This window comes from Microtus pennsylvanicus, chromosome 21, assembly GCF_037038515.1.
Source record: "Microtus pennsylvanicus isolate mMicPen1 chromosome 21, mMicPen1.hap1, whole genome shotgun sequence".
Lineage (NCBI taxonomy): Eukaryota > Metazoa > Chordata > Mammalia > Rodentia > Cricetidae > Microtus > Microtus pennsylvanicus.
In genome coordinates, this window is record NC_134599.1 from 23,038,799 (window position 1) to 23,053,158 (window position 14,360).

The 14,360-nt window shown below is 37.2% G+C and overlaps 1 protein-coding gene across 14 annotated transcripts in view; it reads left to right on the forward strand.

Moving 5' to 3' along the window:
• Positions 1 to 14,360, forward strand: part of Birc6 (baculoviral IAP repeat containing 6) — a 189,582-nt gene that overhangs the window by 144,126 nt on the left and 31,096 nt on the right. For all 14 annotated transcript variants that reach the window (XM_075955200.1, XM_075955201.1, XM_075955189.1 and 11 more), the window contains 3 exons: positions 3,917 to 4,081; positions 5,545 to 5,713; positions 13,583 to 13,793. In XM_075955200.1, coding sequence (XP_075811315.1) covers positions 3,917 to 4,081; positions 5,545 to 5,713; positions 13,583 to 13,793 — 545 coding nt within the window. The remainder of the gene's footprint in view (positions 1 to 3,916; positions 4,082 to 5,544; positions 5,714 to 13,582; positions 13,794 to 14,360) is intronic.

Consider the following 14,360-nt stretch of genomic DNA (forward strand, 5'->3'; position numbering starts at 1 on the left):
TGTTAGCTCAGGCTTCTTATTAACTAACTCTTACATCTTAAATTAACCCATTTCTATTAATCTGTGTATCACCACAAGGCCGTGGCCTACCAATAAGGTTCCAGTGTTCCAGTGTCTTTCTCCTTCGGGAGCTACATATCTTTTTATTCCACCTACTCTCTCTCTGTATCTCTGTTTGGATTTCTCACCTGGCTTTACTTTGCTAATCATTGGCTGAAATAGCTTTATTCATTAGCCAATGAAAAGAACACATACAGAAAACCTTCCTGAAGGCAGAAGTCACAAAATATCCCACACCAGTTCAGAATTATGAATAATAAAGGGTTATTTATTTAAGGGAAACTTACAGATCACTCTCCTAGATAACAGTCCTCTGTATGAACAGGAACAGAGTCTAGCAGCTGGAAGCAAGAGAGAGCAACTGCATTCTTTATAGCTGCTTTTACAGTTTAAGAGACCACACCCAAGTGGGCTGGTATCTTAAAGGCTGTTGGCTGAAGGAGCAGAATATACTCCCACATCACCTCCCCCTTTTCTTTAAATAAGAGAGTTCCAAACCCAATACAAAACTCTATACACTATGAAAACAGATATCAAGTATAATTAGAATTACAGCCAGCATAAACAATATTAAGCAGGGAACATATGCTAAATGTTTTAATAAACATTCTATCCTAAGGAGTCTAAATCTTGTATTGGACATGGCCCGGCTAGCTCAGTCAATAGAGCATGAGACTCTTAATCTCAGGGTTGTGGGTTTGAGCCCCATGTTGGGTGCCAGTTTGTAGGAGATAGCTGCTTGTTGGTTCCCAGCTGCTCAGAACCGAAATAATCACACAGAAACTGCATTAATTAAATCACTACTTGACCCATTAGCTTTGGCTTTTTATTGTCTAACTCTTACATAGTAATTTAAGTCATTTCTGTTACTCTGTATATCACTACGAGGTCATGTCTTACCAGCAAAGTTTCATCACATTTATCTTTGGTGGCGGCTTCCTGACTCTGCCCTTTTCCCTCCAGTATCAGTTACATTTCCCCCACCTACCTAAGTTCTGCCGTGCTATAGGCCCAGAGCAGTTTCTTTATTTATTAATGGTAATCACAGCATACAGAGAGAAATTCCACATCAACTTTCCACACCGGTATATCTTTGCCTAGTGAAAGTACTACTCCGCAACATAGTTTGTCTGATTTATTTGTTGTTCTGTGTTCTTTCTGTGTGCATATTACTGATTGATTAATTAAGAATTTTTGTTGTTGTTGTTTTATTTGATTTTTTTTAATGAGTTGGATTATTCCTCTTTTACCTATCCCTCTCTTAAACCCCTAGTTTCAAATATTCCTCCTGCCTTATCCTCCCAAGTACTAGTACTTCAGATGTGTGTTACAATTTCTGGTTGGACATCTGATTGTGTGTGTGTGTGTGTGCATGTGTGTGTGTGTGTGTATGAGTGTTTTTTCCTACATGAATATATATGTGTACCATGGATGTGCCTGGCACCCATAGAGGTTAGAAGATGGCACTGGATCCCTTTGGAACTGGTGTTATGGGTGGTTGTGAGCCGCCATGTGTGTGCTAGGAGGATTTGAGCTTGAGTTCTCTGTAAGAATAGTATATTCACTGAGCCATTTCTCCAGCCCAGTTTTTATTTCTTAGTATTAAATATCTAGCTTTATTCATCCGTAAGTGTTTATTTTAGTAATTGCTTATATAGAAAGTGAGTTTTTTGAGACTGTATCTCACTGTTTCCGGGCTGGCCTGGAATTTACTGTTCAAGCCAGCCTGGCTTTAAACTCACAGCCATCTGCCTGTTTCTGCCTGTGCCACCACACAGTTATAGCAATAAAACTTTTCAAAATATTTGTTTATTATATATGTAGTGTTCTGCCTGTGTGTATGCCTTCATGCCAGAAGCAGGGACTAGACCTCAAAGATGGTTGTGAGCCACCATGTGGTTGCTGGGAATTGAACTCAGGGCCTCTGGAAGAGCAACAGTGCTCTTAACCTCCCAGCCATTTCTCTAGCATTAGCAAATGAAATTTTAATGGCTTTTTTTTTTTCCAAGACAGGGTTTCTCTGTAGCTTTGGGGCCTGTCCTGGAACTCAATCTGTATACCAGGCTGACCCCATGATATGATTGCCTCTTCCTCCTGAGTGCTGAGAATGAAGATGTGTGCCATTATCGCCTGGCTTTAATGACTTTTTAAATGATTATCTTACAAGAAGTGGATGAATGTTTTAATTATATATCCAGTTATAAATCTATAACAATTTATAGAAATACTTTATATCTCATAGTTTTTCTTTAAAATATTTTCTAAGAAAACACTTTACTTTTTCAGGGTTTTTTACCTCCCTTTCCTTCTGTATGTCCTAATCTATGTCTCGCTGTCTCCAGAAGTCACCTTCTCTTCTTTCCCCATTTTTTCTCTTCTCTCCTAAAAGCAACAAAAGCTCATAAATCCTCTGTGAATCATCTTTGAATGTGTATTGTAAGTGCTTTTAGGAATTGTGCTCTGTTTAATTTAAATAAATATCTTTGCAGCCCACAAAAATAATAAAGAATTAACCTTCATGGTTAAGATTATGTTGTTAGCCATTTTTCTGTCTTATACAATTCTCATTTCTAATACTTGAGATATTTAGGTGTATAATCTTGTATGTGTGTATGTGTTTGTGTGTGTTTGTGTGTGTGGATGTATGTGTATGTATGTATGATAGCTTAAGGTCAGACTCGGGTTATCAGGCTTATCAAGAAGTGTCTTTAGCCACTGAGCTATCTTTCTCTGTTTATTCAGACTTTTTAAATAGAAAAATCAGTTTATTGTAATGAACTCACAAATAAGATTATACAGCTAGATTAATACAGCCATTCAGACAAATACTTGCCCAAAATTCTGTTAGAATGACCATTCTTAGCCATGGAACTTTGTTTAGTGTTTTACACTTTTACCCTCAACCACATTTTTATGCACTCATCTACCACCACACACACAGGGCGGTGGGAGGGGAGGGGGGAAGAGAGAGAGAGTTAGTTCATGACTGGATTAAAAGTAGAAAAGCATTAACTTTATACCTTCTTTTAATATTCCTGTGTCTTGTTTACAGTCCGTCATCTTTCGATACCACTAACTTACCTATTCTTGTATCCTTTCTATGTGTCACGCTGTAGCCACACATCTGTCTGTTTGCATGAGTAAATGTATAAATTATAAACAGCATCTTTAGGGATTAGAGCACATAGAATTTTTTCTTTCTAATATTGGGTCTCCTTAATTATTACTACATGTTTCCATCAGAATTTGAACAACAAAGCAATTGAGATGTATTATTTCTAGAAATAGAGGTAGTCTACTTCTCTTGATTGAGAAAATCATTTTAGTGTTGTGGTAAAATCCTGAGGTAGTTTTTTACTGGAACCCTAAAGTGGTCTTATATAATTGTTTTCCTTTCTTTGTTTTCAATTTGGTTTTGAGTCATTGATTCTTTGAGCCTACATAGTTTGCCTTTTCTTTTCTTTAATCCTCTTTGTCTCTCTCTCTTTGATCTTCTTCCCCTCAGCATTTAATATTTTCATAGTTTGTTTATATAGCATGTATTATACATTTTTGCAGCTAAATAATATTCCCTTGCATTCGTTCATATATTCATATCTTGGTAGAGGCATTTGAAATCTGTCTAGATTGTGGTGAACAGTGCTACTCTGAACTTGTATGCACAAATGCTTATTATTAGCACTGGTTTTCATTTCATTGGGGTGTATGCTTAGGAATATTACAGTAATTATTTTTCAATTTTTCATGAAAGGCCAGATTGATTTTTTTTATGTTGTGTTAATTGTTGAATGGTCATAGTGATTAAGTTTTTGAGGATAAGTAAAACCAAGCACTAGAAATATTTTTTTCTTAAAAGCCACAGGTGTCAAATTCTCATAACCCCACGTCAACCGAAGAACAGCAGTTGTATTGGGCCAAAGGTACTGGCTTTGGCACAGGTTCCACAGCATCAGGATGGGACGTAGAACAAGCCTTAACCAAACAGAGGCTAGAAGAGGAGCATGTGACTTGTCTTCTGCAGGTGTGTTTGCTAATTTGTTACTGTCAATGATAATCATTAAATTATTTTTTATTTGGTCTGTTTTTTAAATATTGATGATGTAATCGTTCTTAAGTACATTTTTTTCTTCTTTTGTTGAGATGTTTTATGTAGTTTAGGCTGTCCTTGAACTCCAAATCTTCCCTTTCTTCACCTTTGGAGTGTAGTTATGACTGGTGTTCACCAGCATTCTTATCTATGTCATGCTCACTTTTGTTTTCTTCTCTAAATACATTATAAAAGCATGGGTTAAAGAATGGTCTTTCATCCGTGCTTGTATTCTAAATACCTTTCCTCTTAATTAGCTTCTCACCTGAAAGGTGGAAGGGGATGCAATTACCCTGTGACTTCAAGATGCTCTCTGCCTGCTAGTCACCCCTTTGCCTCATCATAGAGCTTCTGCCCTTCTGTGTTAAAAAATTAGCATTTATGTTTCATTCTGTGCTGGAACTGAACCCAAGACTTTATACCTGTTAAGTATATACTTAACCACTGAACTGTACCTGTAGCTCACTTTCAGTTCTCTTTTCTAAATTGTTTTATTACCGTTTCCAGAATGAAGCAAGTTTAAGGTTGGAAAGAACATCTATATTATCTAAACAAGAAGTTGTTAGCCTAAATTGGTGCCGTTTTTGAATTGTTATTTTCCATAGTTCGAGGGTGGTATGCTCATAATAGTACAGAATTCTAAGATTGCAGCACTCTCAAACTGAATCCATTCAACGAAACTCAACAATAAGGACTGCAAATCTAACTCAGTGTAATGTTTGCCTAACATTCATGGAACTCCTTGATTTGGTCCTCAGTACTACTTAAAATGATGAATGGTAATTCATGCTTGTAATCCCAGCCCTAAGGAGGTGGAGGCAGGAAGGTCAGAAGTCTCAACTATAGAGCAAAGTAGAGGCCAGAAGAACTACTTGAGAATCTAAAAATGGTAAAGAAAGCCAAAGGAAATTATCAGTAATGTTTGAGTTGCTGGCAGTGGTGCAGTCACTAGCACCAGTGTGTGTTTGTTTTTAGGCAGGTTGCTTCTCTTGTAGTTACATGACTCACTTGCCATGTAAACAACACTCAGAACAGTCCCTTCCTTCTGAAGAGTCAAACTGAAATGTCCCCCTTAGCGAGGTTTGATGCCTCAAGCTTGCAGTCCTAAACTCAACTCAGGATCACTAAAAAATCCAAGGGCATCCTGTTAGAAAACCTGACTTTGAGGTTTGCCAGGGCCACATAGGGAAGAGCTGTCTCTAAAATAAAAACTATATAGTCAGAATATATTGTATGAAGAAAAAAAATCTATATTCAGTTAGGAAAAAAAAGGGTCCTCTATTCAGAAAGTGGTTAAGTAGAAAATACATGTCTTGAGTGTGCTAAGATTAAATACCTAATTATAAATATCATTGAAGTATATGAAACTGAACTCCAATATGTTTTCAACAATTTAGGTTCTTGCGAGTTATATAAACCCCATGAGTGGTGCTGTAAATGGCGAAGCCCAGCCATCTCATGAGAGCCGAGGACAGAACAGTAGCGCTCTGCCTTCTGTGCTTCTGGAACTTCTCAGTCAGTCCTGCCTCATTCCCGCTATGTCCTCCTACCTGCGAAATGACTCTGGTAAGTCACCTTATATGATAGACTTATAATCTTTATTATGATACTCTGGTGTAAATATGGTAGGATTCTCTTTGCTCTACTTTCAGGAAAGTATAAAATTACATACAATGGTAGCTTGAAAATAAGTTAATGAAAATTTAAGTCCACGATACTTGGTATAATAAGGTGATGAACTTTTTGAAATTAGATAAAACGTACCATAGACACTTACTTTGCCAATATGCAACTGATTAAGGATTGTTTATCACGGGCTTTCATATTGTTACGTCCCTCTCTTGTCTCATTCCTGTTTCACTCACACTGCTCCCAGTTCTTCCCAAGTAGCCCTTCTTCTATCTCCATGTCTTTTTTCCTCTACATAAAAAAGAAAAAAAGATTTATTTACTTGTAGATATGTGCAGTTATGTGTATGTACATGGTGTGCACAAATGTACATACATGCCAAAGTGCACCTTTGAAAGTCAGATCAGGAGTCAGTTCTTTCCCCCATGTAGGTCTCCAATATCCAGATCATGTAGGTTTTCAGAACCTTATCCATTGAGCCATCTCCCTTTGTAGTCTTTTGATTTCTACTTCCTTGATGGCTAATCATGGAGAAAAGGTGTATTTGTTGACCGTTTATGCCTCTGTTTTAGTATCGATTCAGTTCATTTGTTCACTTGTTGGCTGGATTCTTTGAATTTTGAGTTCAACTTTATCAGTTCTTTATATTCTTTATATTAATATTGTGTCAGAAGGATAGCTGAGATCCTGGTGTTAGAGGTAGCCACTGTTAAATTTGTGTTACAATCATTAATCATCTCTCAGGTCTTTTTACTTGTAGTGTAATACTGGATGTTTTACCCAATTTAATTTTAGATTTTAACTTTTATTTAAGAAATTTAAGGTTAGTAAATGGGTTTTAAAAAATATGGAAATTTACGCAGATTTAGTTTTGTTCAGTTAGATTCTGAGCAATTCATCTTCTTTAGCAGGAATGCTTAATGAATTAATTTTTTTTTCCTACTAAAGCCCTTTAATAAGTTGGTTCTTTTTTTTTCTAGACCTGTAGTAGGTGTAAAGGAAAATTTATTTTTATTTAAATATTTATTTATTTATTTATTATGTATACAATATTCTGTCTGCGTGTATGCCTGAAGGCCAGAAGAGAGCACCAGACCTCATTACAGATGGTTGTAAGCCACCATGTGGTTGCTGGGAATTGAACTCAGAACCTTTGGAAGAGCAGGCAATGCTCTTAACCACTGAGCCATCTCTCCAGCCCAGGAAAATTTATTTTTATCATATGTAAATAGAAACATGCTTTTAAGTGTTTGGTTTCTGTACATCTCAACAGCAACTATAAGTCACCATATTTAGCAAATCTCACTGAGATGAGGCAGTGACTCATTCTGGTTTTATTTGTATTCTGATGATGTTCAGGTTTCTTACTTATTTATGCTCAGAATATGTTTGTTACTGAGTTTTAAATATTCTTACTGGCCCTTTTATATCTATTCTTAAGAAATGTCTTTTTTTTAAATTGGATTACTTGGATTTTTCTGCATTGAGTTTACCTATTATAGTTATTAAATGGTTTGCTAAAGTTTTGCTTTCTGTAATTTACCTCTTGACTTTTTGGTAGTTTGTTTTGCTGTCCATAGGCCTCTTAGTTTGATGTATAGTACAGTCATTATGTAGGCTTCTTATATGAAGGGAGAGATGGCTCCGCAATTATTATTGCTCCTGCAAGGCACTCGGGTTTGGTTCCCAGCACCCACATGAAGGCTCACAGCAACCTGTAGCTCCAGTTCTAGGGTATCTGACACCCTCTTTTGTCCTCTAAATGCATCAGGCATATATGTGGTGCACAGACATGCATACATGGAAAATAGCATAAATCTATTTTTAAAATCTATAAGAAATGACTCTATGATCTAGAAATATCACTAATAGCCAGGACACAACTTAAATAAGATAGGTATATAAAAACAAATACTACATATTCTCATTCATTTGTAAATGTTAAAAATATTGAGCACTTGATGCTAGAGAAATGACTTAATGCTTAAAAAGCACTACTGGCTCTTGCAAAGGACCTGTGTTTGATTTTAAACACTCTTGTCTACTCAGAACCATCTGTTACCCTAGTCTCTATTGATCTGATACTGTTTTCTGGCCTCTGAGGATACCTCGCACCCACATTTGTTCTGCGAGAATTGTAGTGTTTCATAACACTTGGCCAACCTAGTCTGCAGAAGTTAAATTACAAATTTTAGACTAAATTAGACTAAGTTAGAAAGATCCCAACATGTATAGGTAATTCATATTTTGGAAATACAAATGATAATTGCTCATCCAGTGAAATGGTTCACTCGGTAAAGACACATGCTACCAAAATGGAAGACTCAAGTGCAGTCCCTCAGACCTACAGGTGGGAAAAGAAAACTGACTTCTTTATGTTACTCTCTGACCTCAAAGCATGTGCTTTCTCTCTCACCTCATAAATGAATAAATGTTTCTTTAAAAGAGAAGTGCTAATTGTCTTCATTCTATCACCATCTATTGTATATACTCATTACAATACTGTACATAGTAAATTGCAGTGCCATATGATAAAAATCTAATAAAGAGCTGAGTGGTGTTGCACACTTTTAATCCCAACACTCAGGATGCAGAAGCAGGTGGGTCCGTCCCTATGAGTTCAAAGCCAGCCTAGGTTATAGAACTAGTTCCAGGACAGCCAGAACTACATGAAGAATCCTGTCTCAAAAAACAAATAATCAAGCAAAAATATAATGAAGAGAAAAAGCAGTTATTTTTGCTAGAAATTTCTTAGGTAGATAGGAGAGTCTTGTACGAAGAATATGTTCATGTTAACTTATCCATTTTATATAATGCCAAAATGCATTTGTTGGCCAGTATCATTTTAACAGGTAACGTTTAGTTAGCCTGCAGTTACCCCACTTGCCACCAGATGGAAGTACAGTGTCACTTTTAGGGATGCTTGTAAAAAGTCTATAGGCAGAAAGTTATATTTACTTAAGATTACTCTCATTTTGAAAAAAAACAAAACAAAACAAAACTTTGTCGTGTCCCCTTCCTCCTGAAAATAATATAGTAAGTCCTGTGGCACATTAAGTTACTTGATATTCACTTAGTGGGGCATGTACCTTTTAGTTCTGGTTTCGAAACATGAAAAAATATATATATATTTTAATTATTTATTTATTATGCATACAATATTCTGTCTGTGTGCATGTCTACAGGCCAGAAGAGGGCACCAGACCTCTTTACAGATGGTTGTGAGCCACCATGTGGTTGCTGGGAATTGAACTCAGGACCTTTGGAAGAACAGGCAATGCTCTTAACCACTGAGCCATCTCTCCAGCCCCGAAAATGTATTTTAGAGTTGAAAGATAAATTAGAGCTATTCTAAGACATATTTGTGTTTCTGTCCAGGAAACAGAGAAGAGGGTCTCCCTCAAGGAGATTACCCCACAGAATATGGGTAATCTCAAGTGAAAAATTGCAGAGGGGCCTGGAGAGATGGCTCAGAGGTTAAGAGCATTGCCCGCTCTTCCAAAGGTCCTAAGTTCAATTCCCAGCAACCACATGATGGCTCACAACCATCTGTAATGATGTCTGGTGCCCTCTTCTGGCCTGCAGGCAGACACACAGACAGAATATTGTATACATAATAAATAAATAAATATTAAATAAATTGCAGAGGTATTTATGTAATCCATTCATGAGGTTGATCTTTCACTAAGGACTTTTAACCTAATTTTTGTATAGGATCTTACTTTATAGGCTAGCTAGTCTTAGCCTCATGCTCCCCCGTATTAGCTGTCTTCATTCTTGGGACAGCAATGTGCACATCTAGGTTCCTTGCGTGGGGTTTTATTAAGCCTAACCCTCAGCTGCACATCCATGTCACAGATAATGAAATTTAGAAGAAGATTTTGAAAATTAAGAGTTAAGTTGTGATAAAAGCTAAAATTTAATATAACTAGGGTTTATTTTGTTTTTAACTTTACAATAATGTTCGGTTTATGACATAGTTTTAAGACAGTGTATTCTTACCCATCAACCATTTCTCCAGGAATGCTGTCGGTTTTTTTTGTTTGTTTGTTTTGTTTTTCGAGACAGGTTTCTCTGTAGTTTTGGAGCCTGTCCTGGAACTAGCTCTTGTAGACTAGGCTGGCCTCGAACTCAAAACGATCCACTTCCCTCTGCCTCCTGAGTACTGGGATTAAAGGCATGTCCCACCACCGCCCCACCATGCTATCTTTTATAGCTATAACAAGTTATCAAAATGAAAGGTTTGACATTAGTTAAGTAGTTAACATATAAAGGACCTTCTGTCTCCTCTCTCTTCTTTTTCTCCATGACTGATTTCTGTCTTGGTATCCAATCTGGAATAGCTTGTTGCTTTTAGTTATCCCATTTCTTCAGAGTCTATTTTTTTCTGATGTCTTGGTATTCTTTTGTCTATTGTGATCCTCTCATTTTTAAGAGAACTGGTTTGTTTCTTTCAAGACTTTCCAATTTCGAGAATTCTTTTATCCTGATTAGACTAGGATTATAGGTTTAGATAGAAAATACAACAAAAGTAATAGTTATACAGTCAAAGAAAAATCAGTTCCTCTTTCTAACACCCAATAGTTGCTATTAGCTCCTCAATAGGGGAGAAGCCTCATTGACTTCTCCTATATAAGTTCCGGAATGTTAAGTGACTATCTTGTGCAGGTGTCCATACCTGTTGTGCACTTCTGGGTACAATGAACATGTCATCTCAAAAGATAACTCATAGTTCTTGTGGCTCTTATATTCTTCCTTTCCTTCTTTCATGATGTTACCTAATCCCTGGGAGAGTTAGTAAAGATGTCCCATTTAGAACAATCACTTATTCTCAGTGTTTTAGCCACTTATGAATGCACACCACAAAAAGAAGCTTCTCTGACGAAGATTGAGAGTACCACTAATCTATGGATATAAACATAAATTTTTATAAGATAGTTTGATGATATGCCTAGTTAGAAAAATGACAGTAGTAGGTCCTTTTTACCCCTCCAGGGCCCAATGACCTCCCCTCTCCTAGATTTTGACCAAGTTTATGATACCCAACATGAATTTCCCCTGTGGAGCGGGCCTCAAGTTTAATTAAAAACTAGTTGCTTATCCCCATAACCACCGTGCCACTATTGCACCCATATTCATGTCTTGCCTGGCATGTCAGGGTCGACTGCTGGTTAAGTGCATTGATGAATTTTCTTCCCTAGTAGCCTGCATTGTGCCTTTTGGCCAGCTACCTGGAAGGAAATTTTCAGGTTGTTTTCAGATTGATTTCTGTATATCAAGCAACCAAATTTTGTTGTATCTTCAGCAATGGCTGTGGTAGACAATCAAGAAGATAGCCTTTGTTGTGTCAGGGGCAGAGGAGAGCATGACTCTGGGGTTTCTCTGACCAGTAACTTGTAAAGAGGTGTTTTATGCCTGTCGCTGTGTACTGGGTGAAGCATTGTTTGCCCATGTAGAGTATTGTGTGTTCAATCACTCCTCCTTTGGGACTATTAGTATTAATTATATTTTTAAAAAATTAGCTTGCAAACTAATATGTTTCCATAAGGCCTTTTTACACACCTTTAGTTTTTGTTAACCCACTATATACCCCTTTCTCATTCCCTCACTTCTATTTCTGGTTAAGCCTTTTGTCCAATATTCATATCCACATCAACTATGACTTCTATTTCCAAATAGAAAATCAGTGTTCAGAAAAGCAGGACATTTGTCTTTTCATCCTCCAAGCAGTAGTATCTCCTGTAATCTAGTTGACTTTGAGCTTCCCTGTAGCTTGAGGATGACTTTGAACACTTGGTCCTCCTGCCTCTACCTCCAGTGCTGGTATATACCACTAAACTCCATTATCCATTGATTTTATTTGTTTTCTTTCTCTCTCTCTCTCTCTGTTCCTATCTTCTCCCCCCCCCACTTTTCCCCCTCCCCCTCCCTCAGTGTGTGTGGTATATGCTTGTGTGCATTCATACCGTAGCATGTGTGTGGAGGTCAAAGGATACTTTCATCGAGTAGGTTTTCTCCTTCCACTTTGACGCCAGCTCTAGATACCAAACTTGGATCATCAGGCTTGTATCATCAGCAAGTGCCTTTTCCCACCGACTGAGTTATCTCAGTGGCCCTAGAAAAGAGGTTTCCCTGGTATCTTAGTTAGAGTTTTTATTATTGTGAAGAGACCATAACCACAGCAACTCTTATAAAGGAAAACATTTAATTAGGGTGGCTTATATTTTACAAGGTTTAGTTCATTATCATCATGGTGCATGTGGGCAAGCATGGTGCTGAAGAGGGAGCTGAGAGTCCGATATCTTGACCTGTAGGCAACAGAAAGTGGTCTGAGACACTGGTTGTTGTATCTTGAGACTAGGAGACGGCAGAGCCACTTCCTTCAATAAAACCACACTTCCTAATAGTACCACTCCCAACAATTTATGGAGCCTGTTACATTCAGACTGTCACACCTGACCTGGAAATGAACTGTCCATTAGAATTAAGCTTCATTCTGAGTAGCCTTCTCTGTCATCACCCTACTAGAACTGACATGTAATAAGTTTTTTTTTACTACATTAATTGCTGGAGAAAGACCAGTATTCTAGATGATGATTCCTCATCTTCTCATGTTCATGCCCTGTGTAGATTATGAAAAAAAAATTCCTCCATCTAATTTCTATTCCCTCAGTTTTCTATTGTGTCTTAATTTTTTTTTTTTATAAGAATCAGAATACTTACCAGTGTCTCAAAATATTGTTACTGGTTTATCTTTCTGTAGAATTATGAGGTTAGGAACTTTTTGCTTTTGTCACTGCTGTGTTCCCAGCTTGACTAGCATTATGGGTTTTTTTATTATTATTTTTTAGTGAAAAAAATTTTCGTCTCCTCCCCGCCTCCCATTTCCCTCTCCCTCCCCCAACTCCTCTCCCGCTCCCCCCCCCACTCCTTTCCCCCTCCGTCTCCAGTCCGAAGAGCAGTCAGGGTTCCCTGCCCTGTGGGAAGTTTAAGGTTTTCCCCCCTCCATCCAGGTCTAGGAAGGTGAGCAGGCTAGGCTCCCAAAAAGCCAATTCATAGCATTATGTTTTTTAAAAATGCTTATAGAATGGCTGTTCAGTAATTAGTGTTGGAAAAAAGTTACCCTCCCATGAAACATAGAAGTAAATTCTAGCCAGATTGGTCCACTTCCTATTTACCAACTTAAGAAAAGTCTTAGAAGTAAAAAAATTCTATTCCTTAGTACTTCAGATTTTAAGAAAAAAAAAAAGTTCCCTGGGCAGTGTTGGCACACATATTTAATCCCAACACTTGGGAGACAGAGGCAGGCAGAGCTCTGTGAGTTCAGGGCCAGCCTGGTCTACAGAGCTAGTACTAGGACAGCCAGGACTGTACAAGAAACCCTGTCTTGAAAACAAAACAAACAAACAAACAAATGAAAGGATAAGAAAATTCATTTGATTTGTAAATAGTAACTTTAAATGCTTTTTGCTAACTAGAATGTTCATTTGCTGACAAACTTTTAATCAGTTGTAGTCTTTTGATAGTTGCAGACATACTATAAGTTCATTGCTTCAACTTTAACTGTAATTTTTCTCATGCCGTACTGCTATAATATCTGGACTACTTAATCTCTGTGTATGTAACATAACAAAATAGTAATTACCTCCATACTTGTGTGTCTCTCCCCATTCCATATCTTCCTCATTTTCTGGAAGTACAGTAGTGTCTCATAAACATGTGTTGCTGGGTCAGGACAGTATTGCTGTTGGTGCTGTTTATATGGCATGTGTCCTCACTGTCTGCTTTCTCCTTTTTCTCCCTTAGTTCTGGACATGGCAAGACATGTGCCACTGTACCGGGCTCTGCTAGAATTGCTCCGGGCCATTGCTTCTTGCACATCTATGGTGCCGCTGTTGTTGCCTCTTTCTACAGAGAATGGTGAGGAAGAAGAAGAGCATTCAGAATGTCAGACTTCTGTTGGTACATTATTGGCCAAAATGAAGACCTGTGTTGATACCTACACCAACCGCTTAAGGTACAGCACTTTGTTTCTCTTGACCTTGCTTATAAATAGCATTTAAAAGAGTTCTATAGATGTTTTTAGCTTTTCTTCTTTATTGAGACATACTGTTTATACTTTCACATACACACATACACAAATAGCACAAAAGCACTATATCAACATAAAGAAAACGTATCCATCCATGTCTTATACCAATGTCCCTTTATCACTACAACTTATTACATGTCCCCATGAATGATATTATAGGTATAGGCAATGAGCTTTACTAAATGTACCACAGTGTGTTCATTGTACAAAAGATGATAATTTCCCTCAGCACTGATGTCAGAGACACCTTTAAGTGTCATTGAATACACTCCAATGGCATTGTTCTTATTTCTAATTCCACATTAAAGATACTATGTTCTACTTTGCCTAGTTATTGGTAGCTGTTTAGGTTATTTTGTTATAATAATCTCATACATTTAATTTTGAAGTTTATATAAAACCTGTAAGGTAGAATCTTAGTGTTCAATGTGTGTATTTATATATTTCATCATTTAGATTCATTTTATATTTATGTCATAACCTTTCTTTGAA